The 15,390-nt window shown below is 56.7% G+C and overlaps 1 protein-coding gene across 3 annotated transcripts in view; it reads right to left on the bottom strand.

Annotated features, from left to right (window-relative positions):
- The window catches only part of AP1M1 (adaptor related protein complex 1 subunit mu 1), a 29,355-nt gene extending 14,482 nt beyond the window's left edge, over positions 1-14,873 (bottom strand). Inside the window, exons 1-5 of one of the 3 annotated variants that reach the window (XM_046671774.1) lie at positions 14,697-14,873; positions 7,128-7,284; positions 4,624-4,691; positions 2,957-3,087; positions 2,277-2,424 (exon numbers count right to left, since the gene is read on the bottom strand). In XM_046671774.1, the coding sequence (XP_046527730.1) occupies positions 2,277-2,424; positions 2,957-3,087; positions 4,624-4,691; positions 7,128-7,284; positions 14,697-14,738 (546 nt within the window). In that variant the 5' untranslated portion in view covers positions 14,739-14,873. Of the gene's footprint in view, positions 1-2,276; positions 2,425-2,956; positions 3,088-4,623; positions 4,692-7,127; positions 7,285-14,585 lie in introns of all 3 variants that reach the window. The other 2 variants (XM_046671773.1, XM_046671776.1) reach the window with 2 other exon arrangements.
- Between the last annotated feature and the right edge of the window lie 517 nt (positions 14,874-15,390).

The raw sequence follows: 15,390 nt of genomic DNA, 5'->3' as shown, positions 1-15,390 counted from the left end.
AAACAGCGAACTACCAAAACCCACTCAGGATGACATAGGAAACCTGAATAATCCTGTAACCATTAAAGAACTGAAATTTGTACTTCACAATATTGTGAAAAAGAAATCTCCAGGCTCAGACAGTTTCACTGGTGAATTCTACCAAATAAAATTGAAAATATACAATTTACAATAGCATCAAAAAAAAGAAATGCTTAAGTATAAATCTGCTAAAACATGTACAAGGTAAAAACTACAAAAGACAGAAGAAAGAAATCAAAGGTGACCTAAACATATACAGAAATACTGCACTCATGGATTGTGAGACTGAATATACTAAAGGTACCAATTCTCCCTCAAATCGGTGAATTGAGTTATTTAACACAACAGCAATCAGAATCCCAGCAGGATTTCTTGTAGATATAGACAAGCCGATTTTAAAATTTGGTACAAAGGAACTAAACAGCTATAACAATTTTGAAAAAGAACGTTGGGGGAATGCATTCTCTGATTTTCAGACAGTGTAAAGTTCCAGCTGTCACAGTGCGGTACTGGCGAAGGAACAGACATAGCGAACCACGGAACAGAACAGAGAGTCCAGAGACAGACTCGCAAAAACATGGCCAATTGCTTTTTGACAAGAATGCAAAAGCAATCCAAGGGAGAAAGTGTAGTCTTTTCAAAAAATGACTTAGAACTGCAAAAAATTGTTCTATATACAAAAAAATGGCCATAAACTTCATAACTTATATAAAACAACTCCAAATTGATCACAGGTCTAAACGTAAAACTATAAAACTTGTAGAAAAAAATTTAGGAGAAAATCTCTATGAGCTTGTATTTGACAATGAGTTCCCAGACATGGCACCAAAAGCATAATCAATAAAAAGAATTTAATAATTTTTCTCAAAATTAAAAACTTTTGCTCTGTGAAATATACTGCCAAGAGAATGGAGACAAGAAAATATTTGCAAATCACAGAGCTGACAAAAGACATCTCAACAATTAGAAAACAAACAACCCAATTTAAAAATGCTCAAAAGACGTGAAGAGACACTTCGCCAAAGAGGATATGTGGATGACAAGCAGTACACAGAAAGGTGTTCAACATTACTGGCCATCAGGGACATGCAAACCCAAGCCAGGTGAGATGCCACCCATACCTAACAGGATGGCCACGTGAAAATAAGGACCCAGGCCGTGGAGCACACCAAACTCTCATCTGCCGCTGGGGAAAACGCAGACATGCGACAGCCCCTCTGGCAAACGGGCTGGCAGTTTCTCATCAAGTTAAACATCTACTTCCCGCCTGAGCCAGCAATCCCACGCCCGGGTATCTGCCCCAGAGAAATGGACACTCCTGTCCACACATAAACCTCTGCACGCAACGACCACAGCAACCCTCCTCCCAACTGCCAAACGCTGAGAATGACCCAACGGTCCTCGAGGGGGTGAATGGATAACCAAACTGCGGTGCAGAACGTAAAACGGACATACACAAATATAAGAACCAAACCTGAGAAACACGGCAACCTGCAGGAATCTCAAAGACATCATGCGGAGTGAAAGAAGCCAGACCCAAAAGGTCACTCACTGTCTGATCCCTTCAGAAGATGACCTCACAGAAACAGAGCTACAGGGACAGGGGCCCCAGCACGGCCGCCGGGGCGGGTGTGGGCACCATCACAGAGGCGCAGCCCGGGGAGGTTTCTGAGGCGATGCGGCTAGTCTGGATCCTGATTAGGATCACGCGGTACAAAAATCTGGAAGTGCACTAAAATTCCTAGAAAAAAGGTCAGTTTTACTTAATGATAATTTAAAAGATACAATTAAGACAAAATCAAACATACAGAAAACAGTAAAAACAAACAAACAAACTCAAAAAACAGAAAAACAAGTTGCAGGAGCACCGCATCTCGTACGCTCAGTTTTACAGAAGAACAACGTACATTTGTGAATCTACAGAATAAGGTCCCCACGGATGACGACGAGTCCTTCCGCGAGGCGGTCTTTCCAGTTACAGAGCCCTTCGCCTCTAACTTTACACACTGCTTTTTCTTTCTTTTTTTAAACAACACCGCACGCGTACTGACTGGAAATAAGAACAAAGGCTAATGAAGATGAAAGCAGCTTGCGTCGCAGCGAGTGGCCCAAGCCGCACCCCTCATCTGCTGTCCCGGGAGCCTAAGCATTTCCCTGCGGTTTGCTGGCTTTCACAGGCCTCTTGCTTTGATTTCCATCACGGAGAAGACAGAAGTAGAAAGAACAAAAAAGAACAGAAAAGACAGGCGGCCTACCAGCAGGTTGACAGACTCAATGACATCCAGGAAGACCTCGTTCTTCCGGTACTTGATGCCCTCGGAGCGCCAGGACACCGCGTTGGTGACGGTGGCTGGGGGCCGAGGAGCCCCGGTTTCCAGCTTGTGGCCTTCCTGAGTGATGTACCTGCGGGGCCGGGCTCAGGGTCAAGGTGCCCGGGCCAGGCGAATCCAAGACTAGCTTAGGACGTCCCCAGATCCCAACAAATCCAAGGCCCAGGGAGCGCCGAGCGGCCGAGGCCAACACGTGGGCAGGAACTCCCCTCTGGCTGGGTGTGCGGAGGGGACGACCCCGGGGAGAGGAAGCGGGAGGCCCCAGTCCCACTTGGGGAACAAGAGGCGCAAGGTGCGGGCCGTTACACGCTGCTCTCGGTGGCCCTTCGCTCCTCGTGAGACGGGCACATGGCTCGGGCTGCGTGGAGTGGGCCTGGGCCCCAGGGGCAGAGGGCAGCTTCCAGGAGGGCTCCCCTCACAGTCTGTTATGAGGTGGAAACAAAGGCAGGCAACGCCCACCCACCAGGCGTTCCAGGCACTGCCCAACAGGGGGACCAAGGCCCCGGTCCTAAAGGGATGCTGAGCGGGAAGGGCATCTAAAACTGCCCAAGAACTCGCAACCGCCCGCCACCGCCCGGACTGCCGGGGCCGCACCGTCCACTCACTCCTGCAGGATCTTGCTGTCCGTGGTCTGCGGGTAGCCGAAATCCATGAGTTCGTCCAGCAGCTCATAGATGATGACGAAGTTGTCACGGATGCTCTCCTCCTCCAGCTCCTTGAAGTACTCGGAGAAGACCTGCGTCACCGGCGGTGGCACAGGCAGCCGGTGGACAGGGAGGAGGAGGAGAGGAGCGTTCGCACACACCCGTCTGCCCTTCCGGCCGGAACCCAGGAGGCGGGGGGCACAGGCGGCCTCGAGGCCTGCTCAGAAGCCCTGAATCCCGCCCCGCGGGGCCGCGCTCCTCTCTTCCCTGACAGACGCCCCAGGCCCGGGCCCCTTCTGAGCCTCTCTTTAATCCCCACTGTAACTGTCACCCTTTGCCACTGAGTCAGGAGGGGTTCAGGTGAGGGGCAGGAGCCACTGGGGACAGGACAGGTGGTCCTCCCGGCCTCCCTGAGCCGCCAGCCTGTGCAGCTCTGCATGCAGACATACCCTCCTCATTTCAGCAGAAAATTAAGAGGGCCAAAGAAGGACTGAGGCGGGGCGTTTCTTCAGCACTAACACGGAAGGAAGGTCACGGGGAGAAAGGAAGTGCCATCCCTCGAGGGAGGAGGGCCCTCCTGGCTCCCGGCCTGCTGACGCCTCTTGTGCTCAGGACCCAGACCGCCTGGCCTCCACTCGGACCTCACGCAGCACTGCCGGGCCTGCCCGCCTGCGACGGCACCATTGCTCCGGAGGGAAGGCCCTCCCCAGGGGGCATGTGCTCTGCTCCCGACACCCTCGCCACTGAGACCAGCCTGCGCCCGGGTGGCACAGGAGGCTCGTGAGCTAGCTGCATGCTGCACCACCGGAGGGACGAAAGCTCTCCTGGGCCCACTGGGGCCTCCTGGGTCTGACTCTCCACTTTGTTCAACCCGGCGGCGCCCGCCTCAGCCAGGCCCCCCAGTTCCTCTTGTAGAAGGCCGCAGCAACCCCCTCACTGGCCTCCCTCCTGCCTTCAAGCTCCTTCTCTACTCAGCAGACAGAGAGATGATCTTAACTCAGGTCTTGTCAGGCTCCGACTCACAGCCCTGCACCGCCTCTCATCAGACTTGGAACGAAACCTAAACTCCTCACCAGGTGCTGCCCAGCCTCGACCCCAGGGTCCAGCCCCACCCACCTTGCTACCTCAGCCCCACACTCTGTCCCTCACACACCGGCCTGCCTGATGTTCCCTGACCCAACCAGGTGTGCTCCTGCCCCAGGGCCGCTGCATGTACTGCTCTCTCTGCCTCCCACCTCGCTGTAGGCCTGGGCCTAGCTTGTCAGCTCTTCCCAGCCGGGGCCCTTGGAGATTCTGAGCAGAGCTCGCCTCTGCCCTCCTCCTGGTTATCCCACCTCCCTAACCCCAGACTCTCAGCTGGCCACCCTCCACCCTTTCACAGCCAGCGGGGGTCCCTCCTGTGGTCAGGGCACACTCCTGCCCTGAGCCCCACCTCCTGTTCACTTTCCTCTCCTCACCAGGCTGTCGAATCCCACACATGCGGCAGCTGGAGCTCCCCATCCCTTCTCCTGGGGTTCGAGCCCCAGAACTCCCGGGGACACTGCAGCCCTCGGGTGGCCAGTCTGGGGTGACACACAGCAGAATCAGGACGACCGACACCCCTCCAGGGCCCCTGTGGCTTGACTCACCTGCACCACCTTGTAGAGGAAGGAGAACACCAGCGACACGCACGCGTTCTTCTTGGAGGTGGCGACCACTGCATGGCAGCCACAGTTAAGGAGCGTTCTGAGGCCTGGGCAGCCGCCTTGCAGACCCCGGCTCGCCGAATGTCTTAGAGAGACCCCCACCCACATGCCGGGCTCGGAGCCTCCACCAGCCCAACCCTGAGCCGTGCCCTTGGCCCCAGTGGATTACTGAGCTCCGGGTCTGAGCCGGGCCTGGGACACCGCAGTTACCAGCTGGCCGCAGTCCCAGCCCCAGGGAGCACTCAGCCGACAGAGGGGCAGCAGGGGCACAGAGAAGCCACTGCTGCTGGGCGGGGGCCGCCTGAGGAGGGGAGACCTGGCCTGAGAGCTGAAGCCCGGCCGGGGCCCTTCAGGGAGTGAACAGCCCACGGGGAGGCAGTGCGGCTGGTTCCGAGAGCGAAAAGCCGGACCACAGTTGGCCCTTCTCCAAAGCCGACCGCATGGGAGCCTCCCGCGGTCCAGGGCTCCCGCCAGGCTCTGTGGGAAGCAGCCCTCCTGCCAGCCTCAGCCCTGGAGCAGAGTTGTCACCAAGCCCCTCTTCTCACCCATTTACTGGGGCCTGCGAGCGGATCCACGGAGGGGATGTGTGGGGTGTGCCCGGCACAGACTCCATCCAATGCGGGAGCCTCGCCTCACAGCCAGTGTGTGCTGGGTACTTCCTGTCCTTCTTTCCCTAAGGGGCCTTGAACCCCCCCGGAAGCCGGCTCCTCCGCTGCAGGCCCCTGGGCTGTGCCCTGGACTTCCCGTTCACGACAGGCCAGGCCACCTGGCTCCAGCGCCGAGCTGTGAGTTCCAGGAGGGGGGCTGGGAGGGCAGGGGCCACCTTCACCTCACTTCCTGCCTCATCCTGGCCCAGTGCAGGGGCCCAAGAAATGGACGCTGGACTGGTCAGAGGAGTGCTGGCCTCCCTCCTACAGCCTGGCCACACCCTCCAAGCGCTTTCTAAGGGGGGCCAGGGGCACCTACAACCCTCATGGCCAGGCCTTGCTGGAAACTGTCACTTGACAGGGGAACCAGGGACGAGGCTGGGGGGATAGGACCTCCCCTCAGGCAGGGTGCGGCACCCAGAGGGGTGAGCCCTCCTTGTCTCCTCCCTGGAGGCCCACGCGTGAACTGTCGGGCCCCGCTGGAGACTGGTCTGACGGCCCTGGAAGCTCACACGAGCCCTCCTCCCACACCTGGGCAACCCCTGCCCAGACCCAGGGCAGCTTCCGAGACAGTCACCTGGCTGGGTTACAGGCCACGGCGGTCTCTGCAGAGCCCCCCCGAGGCCTTCCAGAGGGCGGCGAAGGATAAGCAGAAGCGTGCCGCAGGGCCGGCCGGGACAGGCCCAGGGCAGCACCTCCCACGCTGCAATGTGCACAAGTCACAAGAGATGGGTTCGCTGAATCACGGACTCTGACCTGCGGGCTGTGTGGGGGCTGGGATCCTGTATTCCCAGAAGGCTCCCGAGGATGCTGTGGCCTGTGAACCACACCTGCACTAGCAAGGTCCCACGTGTCTCTGCGAACACGGGAAAGGGGAGAGAACCCACATCTGCTGGGTGCATCGCACACATCCACTCAGCAGACCCCAATGGCCCTGCAGGGAGGAGTAACTGCTCCCCCTGCACAGTGGGAAGGGGAGGGACTTGCCTCTAGGCACACAGCTGCTGGAGCTGAGTTTGAAAAGCCAGGCCCCTCCTGGAGCCTGGAGGGCTGACCACAGCCATGGGGGCCAGTCAGACGTTGTGGACAGAAACATGGGCCTGAGGGCAGGGGGCCCGGGATGTGGGCGGGGTTGTGAGGAATCTCTCCCCTTCGCTGTATTCCAGCCCCCTCGTGGTCCAGGCCACTACCCCTCCCACCTGGACACCAATCCCAACGTCCTCGCCACCTCCCCATGCCCACTTCTGTTCCCTGCAGTGTGGTCCCCTCAGGAGTGAGAGACCTTCAGAAAATGCAAATCTGACTGTACCTCCCCTCTGCCTAAAACGTCCCAAAGACTCCCCATCACACGTAAGGTGATGTCCTACGAGCCCCCATGGCCTGTGCCCACTGACCACGTGGGCCTCGCTCCCACCGTGCACCCCTCTCTAGTGTCCTACTGCGTCCTCTGGAATGGGCCACGCCTTCCCCTTGCAGACCCTTGGCCCGGGCCTGGCACTCATCCTGCCTGCCCACTCCTCTGGCAAGATGGACAGCTGGCCTTCCTGCAGGCCTCTCCAGGGAAGCCTTCCTAGATCCCTGGAACAGAAGAGGTCCGCCTGTCATTGCGTGTCCTGCATGCATCTCATTGGCAGCAGAGAGCTCTGGCAGGGCCGGGCCGGGTCAGCTGGCCCCACTGGGCTGGGCCAGGGCCAGTGCCGGCAGCTCTCGTTGCACGTGTGTGTACATGTGGGCACACACACGTGCACACGTGCATACCCACACAGGAGTCCGCCTGGGAGCTCCCCCGCAAAAGGATACGGTACAGGTTGTTGTGTTTGATCCACATGAAGCGGACGCCCCCATGGGCCAGGATGGGCGACAGCATGCCTTCCTCCTCCTTCTCCATCAGGATGGGCATGAAGTGCTCCACCTCCGACATGTCCACGTCACCGCGGTAGTTCCGGCAGATGAGCACCTGGGCCGGTGGAGGGCAGAGGCTTTCACTGAGTCCCACGGCCGGGAGCCTGGGGCGGGGGCAGACTTATCAGTTCCCTCCCTCCTGGGACCCTGATCACAGTAGGCCATCAGAGGTTGTAGACTCGAGGCCGTCTGATCTCCATCTCCCAGGGAATTCCCCAAGGAGAGCATTTCCCAAAGTGAACTTCCACAGGGGCCAGCGGGGCTCTTTGCAGGGGGAAGGTGGGAGGGAGCCACGGGCAAGAGTCCAGCACTGAATCGCCTGGGGGACACCAGGTTAAGCAATGTCGCACAGGCTCTCACTGCAGACCTTCTCAGAGCCTTTCCTGTGCTAACTCCCCCTGCTAGTCTGCCTGTGTCAGGGCGCCTGTTCAGCAGACGCTGCTGAGTGTTTACATCTGCTGTAACCTGCCTGTGGCCCACAGGGGAGGAGCCCTTCTCCTCCTCTCTCTCACAGCCTGTGGGTTAGGATGCGCAGCATCCAGGACCCCCGCTGACTGCCGGTGGGAACGTAAAATGGAACAGCCACCTGGGTAAAGTGTGGCAGGTGCCCAGAAAGATCCATTGAGGTTATGATTCAGCCATTCCTCTCTTAGGTATCTACCCAAGAGAAACGGAAACATATGTCCACAGCAGCTTTATTTTATTTTACTTATTTATTTTTTAATTATTTTATTGAGGTCATACTAGTTTCTCACATTGTGTAAATCTCAAGTGTATGTTATTATATATCAGTTTCTGTGTAAAGTGCATCGTGCTGACCACTAATAGTCTAGTTTTTATCTGTCACCAGACATATGTGCCCCTTTACCCCTTTTGCCCTCCCCTTTTCTGTCTGGTAACCACTACTCTGTTCTCCTTATCCTCGTGTTTGTCTATCTTCCACATGAGTGAAATCATATGGCGTTTGTCTTTCTCTGTCTGGCTTATTTTGCTTAACACAATACCCTCAAGGTCTGTCCACGTTGTTGTGAATGGGATGATTTTGTCCTTTTTTCTTGCTGAGTAGTATTTCATTGTATAAATATCCCGCATCTTTATCCATTCATCTGTTGATGGGCTTGTGTTTTGCTTCCAAGTCTCGGCTATTGTAAACAGTGCTGCCGTGAACACGGGGTGGCGGAGATCTTTATGCATTATTGTTTGCATGTTCTTTGGGATAGTTGCATGGTATTTCTATTTTTAATGTTTTGAGGAATCTCCATTCTGTTTTCCACAGTGGCTGCATGCGTTTGCATTCCCACCAGCAGTGTATGAAGGTTCCGTTCTCTCCACACCCTCTCCAACATCTGTTGTTTTCTGTCTTGTTAATTACATGCATTCTGAGTGGCGTAGGGTGCTCTCTCATTGTCGTTTGGATTTGCATTTCCCCGATGATTACTGTTGTTGGACATCTTTTCACATGCCTGTTGGCCATCTGTATATCCTCTTGAGAAAAATGTCCAGATCCTCTGCCCATTTTTTGATGGGGTTGTTTTTTGTTGTTGACTTCTGTGAGTTCTTTATATATTTCGGAAATTAACCCCTTGTTGGTTATATGATTTGAAAATATTTTCTCCCAGTTGGTGGGCTGTCTTTTCACCTTGTTGATGGTTTCCTTTGTCTTGCAGAAGCTTTTTAGTCTGATGTAGCCCCATTTGTTCATTTTTTCCTTTGTCCCTTGTCCAAGTAGACATGGTATTCAAAAAGATGCTGCTAAGACTGATGTCAAAGAGTGTCCTGCCTATAATTTCTTCCAGGAGTTTTATGATTTCAGGTCTTACATTCAAGTCTTTAATCCATTTTGAGTTAATTTTTATGTTTGGTGTAAGATAGTGGTCTACTTTCATTCTTTTGCCTAAGCCTGTCCAGTTTTCCCAACACCATTTATTGAAGAGATTCCTTTCTCCATTGTAAGTTCTTGGCTCCCTTATCGAAGATTAGCTGTCCACAGATGTTTACTTCTGGGCTTTCGATTCCACAGCAGCTTTATTTTAAATGGATTCAGGCTGGAGAGAATGCCGATGTCCTCCAACAGGTGAGCAGAGACACAGACGGTGTCCGCCCACAGATGGAGCACTCCTCAGCCGTGAAAGGAACGAGTCCTGACGCTCATGCTGACATGAAGGAATCTTGGGACCACTGGCCGAGTGGAAGAAACCAGACAACGGCCAGCACATCCCACACAATTCCATTTATGTAGAATCTCGGGAAATGGTGACAGAAAACACAGCAGCAGCTGCCTGGGGACAGGCTGGACACAAAGGGGTGTGAGGACGCCTCAGGGGTGATGGACAGCGTGCTCGCGGCTTTCTGGGTAGCTGTAAGGGTGAACTCTCAGGAAGCCTGGTTTGTTCCGCGCACAGTACAGCTCCCTGATGGAAGCAAAGGGGGCAGAGGCTCTGCAGCCCAGCGAGGCTGTGTGTGGAGACACTGCCCAGAGCTGCTGCCGCTCCTGCGGGCCGTAAGGACAGCCAGCTGCAGGACCCAGCACGCGCTGAGAGCACCATCGCTGAGCTGACTGAGCCCAGAGCACCTGCCTCGGAAGCTGTAGGTTCGTGAAATACAGTGTCTTTGCTTTTTCATGCCAGAGAGAGAAAGAGAACAAGACAGTGACAGAGATAGACAGACAGAAAACCTTCCTTTCCTGGTTTTGCTTTGATGGCCCGTGGGCAAGGGTCCCTGTGCCCTCTTCCTGCTGAGGTTGAGAAGGCCTGTCAGGGACCCAGCACCCGGGGGGTGATCTCATGGGCACCTGGACCAGGTCCTGGCCAAAGGACTCCCACGTGCCCTCCACACACTCCTTGTCAGGAGCATATCCTGCCTCCCATACTGGCCCCTGAGGGGACATGACGTCCAGAGGAGTGGTACCACCACCTGGGGCACATGGTGAGCAAAGGTGAGCCAGGCTCATCACCCCACTTCTCACTCCCTGCAGGGCCACTTCTCCATAAACATTGCCTTCCTGGCTTCCTAAGGCCCAGCTTCTTCCCCAGGCAAACAACTCTGGGGGCTGCCGCTGGCACGGGGCCCCTGGGTCCCTAGAGTGCTCAAAGGAAAGGGTAAGGAGAAATTCATTTGCTTGCCCTCACCAGGGCTGCAGAGAAGTCCGCTCAATTACCCAGGATGCACTGCGTGCCCCTGTGCCATGCACTGTGCAAGGCCTGGGGACACAGAGATGACCAAGACAAACAGGGTCCCCAGGCTGGGGCACTTGCTTGGGGGGAACTGAGAGTCTCCCCCAGGGCGAGACCTTCAAACTGAGGCCTGAAGGGTCGGGGGACCAGGGTGGCGGGAGCCAGGGGTGGGAATGCTGGGTAGGGGAGTGAGGACAGCCTTGGAGCTGGGGCTGCAGGGCCCGGATGCGAGGACTAAGGCAGGACCTAGGGCAGACTGGAGGGAGGCAGGCAACGCTGCAGTGACCTCCCCCACCCCCGCTGTTCCTCTTGACCCCACAGTTCCCTCTCCACAAAGAGCGGGAGGATCTTCTTCAACAGAAGGCAGGTCAGGTCTCTGCCCTGCTGAAACTGCTGTCTGTCAATCCTGCTGCTGAGAGCAAGCCGCAAGTCCGTTCCCACGGCCGTCTGGCTCTTCACAGCCCCTCCAAGCCTCCAACGTCCCTGCTCCCTCGGCTCACTCCACTCCAGCCAGCCTGGCCTCCTAGCTGGCCTCTGAGCAGTCCACACATGTTCCTGCCTCAGGGCCTTTGCACTCGCAGTTCCCTCTGCCCACAATGCCCTGGCCTAGCTCGTCTCACTTCTCAAGCCTCAGCTCAGACAACACCTCCTCCAAGAAGTCTTTCCTGCTTGCCATGGCTGAGAGATCATATCCCGTCCCTCTCTACCACTAACTCCACTTTACCTTCAGTGCCCACATCACTGCTGCATCGTACATTTATCTGTAACCTCACTTATTGTGTCACTTCTACCAGAGTCTACCACTCCCAGAGAACAGTGACTGCTTGCGTCTCGTTCACGGTTGGGTCCCAGCACCCACAACAGAGCCTGGCCCGCAGCTGGTGCTCGGTCAATGTCTGTGAGTGAATGTGCGGGGGAGGAGGGAAAGGAGGCAGGAATAGTGCCCAGGTCTCCAACGTGGGCGGCTGAATGGATGGCGGTGTCACCCGCTGAGATGGAGAGAGTTTGTGGTGGCTGCGGGACCTCCAGGGTGTCCTGGAGGCCAATGGGTCTCCAGATACATACTCTGGACTGCAGTTCAAATTTGAAAGCCACTGGCACACTGACGTGGGTCAAAGCCTGCCCTGGGAGACGGATGGCACGGGAGGCACACCTCCACCGCGCCTGAGGGGTCAACATCCAAGGGGAACGAGGAGGAGGAGGGGCCAGGAGACAGAGAAAGGAGCAGGAGGCCGCAGGAGCTGCTGAGAAGCAAGAAAGAGAGGGCGGGCAAGTGTCTAGAGGGCTTTCTGTCAGCGGAATGCAGCCATGCTGGCTTGCTCAGTAATCAGGGGCTCAGCTGGCAGAGACATGTAGTTGTGAATTTCTTGATGTGCCATTACCTTATTTTTTATTTTATTTTGCTGAGGAAGACTGGCCCTGAGCTAACATCCATGCCACTCTTCCTCTATTTTGTATGTGGGTCACTGACACAGCATGGCTGACAAGTTGTGTAGGTCCATGCCTGGGACTGGAACCCGCAAACCTGGGCCACTGAAATGGAGAGCGCCAAACGTAACCACTGTGCCACCGGGCCAGCCCCCATTACCTTGTTTTTGATTAAATGTGCTCTGTGCAGGAGGGAAACTTTGAAAACAGGCGAGCCGTGGGGAGAGGAATAATAAACAGCGTGACAGCCGCTGTGGACAGGAGGGACGCCCACGGCTGCCTCGGGAGCTTCCGGAAGGCAGGTCTGATGGTGCTTCTCCCAGGCCACCATCCCCTTGGGGCAGCTCCTCCCTCCTGGGCTCACAGTGGTCCTCTCTGGCCCTCTCTGCTGTCTGGACACCCTCAACACCCAGGGCCTTCCTGGCGCTGTCCTCCAGGCTCCAGCATCACCAGGACTCCCAGCTTGCCAGCTCCAGCGCCCTGCCCCGCACCCCTCATTCCCACAGCGATGCCTCCTTGTCCACTGACTGCCACCTGGTCACGCACGTTCCCAGCTCCCGCACCTCCCTCCTCCAGTAAGCCTTTCGTAACACTTCTCCCGCTGCCAGCCGAAAGTGAGCTTAGGCAACTGCACCACCTGGGGCATTGTCCAGGCCCTGTGGCTAACTAGATCGACCGTTTGGATCCATGCGTCTGCTTCTATGCGTCTCCCCTGCCGGACCTTGAGGCCCGTGGGGGCTAATGTGGACTGTGGGCCATAGGTGGTGCTGAGTCTCTCTCACGTACCTGCTCAGGGGGTTCACACAACAATGCCATAAAAGCCTCCTGACTAATGAGGAAAGTGAGGCTCAGAAAGAAGGCACTTGCCTGAGGTCACACAGCTGAGCAGCAGAGCCAGTTTTTGAGTTCAGCCCTAACTCCACAGTCACTGTGGGAAAAGTCAGCATGGGGTTCAGCATGTACTGGGAGCCCAGGAGGAACAAGTGATCAGAGACAGGCAGCCTTGGGGACCTCTGGGGACATGGTGGCGGGCGCTACAAGGACTCAGGGAACACTGCGCCCATGAAGCCCCCCACCTGATCTGTGTCTTTCCCTGCCTCGAAGAAGTCAGGGGACGGAAGCCTGCACTGGGCCTCACTGGATGTTGACTTTGGGTGCCATCCAAGGCAGGTGACCCACTCAGGGGACTGCGGGAAAGGGCTGGAGCTGGGGCAGAAAGGGGCAGCCACTTCACCTCCTCACTGCCCACTGCTTCTGAGCTAACTCCTGCCCGCCCCACCAGGCCCGACTCCCATTTCTCTCCCTGCTCCATGTTGGGCGTGTTGCGCACTGCTGGACCTGTACTCATTGCTCCAAATGCATGAGGCCAGACCCTCCCTTGCCTTCCAGCCGCGACGGACTTGGGGGAAGGCGACAGCCCGCTTACGAAAGGCGTCAAGATTGCTCCTCTCAGAAGCTTCCTCAGATCCGCCTGAGAAAGGCACCTGGGTCCTCGTCACGTCTGACAGGAGATTTTCACATACTGACGTATACCGGGTAACTACTGGAGCTCAGAACTGATTTGGCTTGAACTAACAAGCCTGGCTTATGGCCTATCAAACATACACCATGCATCTGCTTATCCATCAAAGGAAGGACTGTGCTCTCTTAAGATAAGAATGCACACTTGCCCTCCTAGCCCCGCCGGTAATGCCCCACAGGTACGCCCGGACAGTCCCTGTCCTGACACGCAGTCATGTCGACCGACCTGCTATTTTCGACTGAAGACCTCTCTGAAACTGATGAAAATGGATCCCGGGTGTGTTTAAAAACATGTAAGACTGCACTGCGAACCAAGCTTCTCCAGAATGGAACGCCTCCTAAGGCCTTCCCAGGTTACAATCCTCTCTCTGGCTTGTGATAAACTCACCCCAATGTTGATTTACAGGTTGGTTAAGGATTATTTCCATCGACATGTCCAACTCCTCCTTCACCCCTCACCCTGATATCAGTGTCACTCCTCCAGGCAGGCCTCCCTGACGCCCCGCCGAGGCGGACTCTCGCTATTACATCCTCACTGTTCCACCACCGCCAGTCACATTTATTTGTGCTTTCTGAGATCAGCGGCCATCTCCCCGCAGACTGTGAGCTCCAGAAGGGCAGGGACTGACAGATTTGCTCACCCCAGGGGCCCAAGGCTCAGCAACCCGCCTGGCGTTCAGCAGGTGCTCCTCAGACATCAGTTGACTGAACAAATGATTCTGGGTTCACTCCTAGACCTGTCACTTCTCTGTGACGGGTGTGACCTTGGGCAGGCTGCCTCGCCTCTCTGTGCCTCACCTGCTCCCTCTGTAAAGTGTCACTCCCAGCACCCACCTCACCTAACCCTTGTCACTCACTGTCACAATGAAAGTTAAGAAATCCCTGCAAGGACCAGCACAGAGAAATCGCCAGAGGAGCAGAGGCTAGGCGCCCGGAGAGGGCGGGACTGGCCCGAGGGCACCCTGCCCTCGTCACGCCTCGCCACCTCGGGCCAGAGGAGCACGGCTCCGACGCCGGCCGCGGCCCGCCCTCCCCGCCGCCTCGGGCTTCCGGGGCCCCCAGGGCCGAGCCCACGGCCCACGGCGCGGGGGGCGGGGGTCGTGCAGCCGGTTACCTGGCAACGGCGGCAGCCCACCGCGTTTCCTAGCAACCCGGCAGGCTAGCGGACAGAAGACCCTGCCTAGTTACCTAGCAACAGGGTGGGGCCCTCAGGCGAGGCTGATCGCTTGCTCACCTAAGGCCAGGGTGGGTCCCGTTGGCCGGTTACCTAGCAACAGGGTGGGTCCCCACGGGGCGCGGCCACCGCGGGTGCCTGGCAACCGGGAGGGTGGGGAGCCCTCCGTACCTTGCCCTTCAGGTCCAACACGTAGACGGCGCTGGCAGACATGGCGGCTGCGGGAAACCTCGGCAGCGGCCGAGGGCGGCGGCGACGGCGGCGGCAACCGCCAGGCGGTGAGCAAGGCCGCGCGCGCCCCGCGACAGTTCGCCTCCACTTCCGGCCCGAGGAGCCGCGCGCGGACCGTTAGGTCCGGTCGGGGAGGAGCTGTCAGGAGTGCGCAGGCGCAGGGCGGAGTAAGCGCAGGCGCAGTACGTCCAATGTGCTCTAATTTCCCGCTTCCGCCTCAAGCATCACGGAAGTAAGATCCACAGGGGCGGGGCGGGGCGGGGCGGGGCGGGGCCGGGCCGACTGAAGCCGGGCATACCCTAGTTGCCCGGCTGCGCGACGAAGCCGTGGCAGCTGGAAACCCCACTGTGGGCCAAGTTAGGTGGGAGATCCCGGTGGTGGAACCCATCTAGGGCTCAGCCCAATGGAACTCATAGTTGGTGGGGGAGGCTGGGAAACAAACAAATACAGCCACCATTGTGAAATGCTCAATGCGGGGGGGTAAGGTGGTAGTTACTCGGAAAGAGGTCAAACTCTGAATGGTAATCAAGCCTTATCAACAGTCACTACCTGTCACCTGTCAGTGTCACCCTTTGTCAGTGAACAAGCGTGGCTGTTTATTGCCTGGAGTGATCTGAAAACCACGCTCCACTGA

Source organism: Equus quagga, chromosome 9 (assembly GCF_021613505.1).
Source record: "Equus quagga isolate Etosha38 chromosome 9, UCLA_HA_Equagga_1.0, whole genome shotgun sequence".
Classification (NCBI taxonomy): Eukaryota; Metazoa; Chordata; class Mammalia; order Perissodactyla; family Equidae; genus Equus; species Equus quagga.
This window is presented reverse-complemented; position numbering and strand designations above follow the sequence as displayed.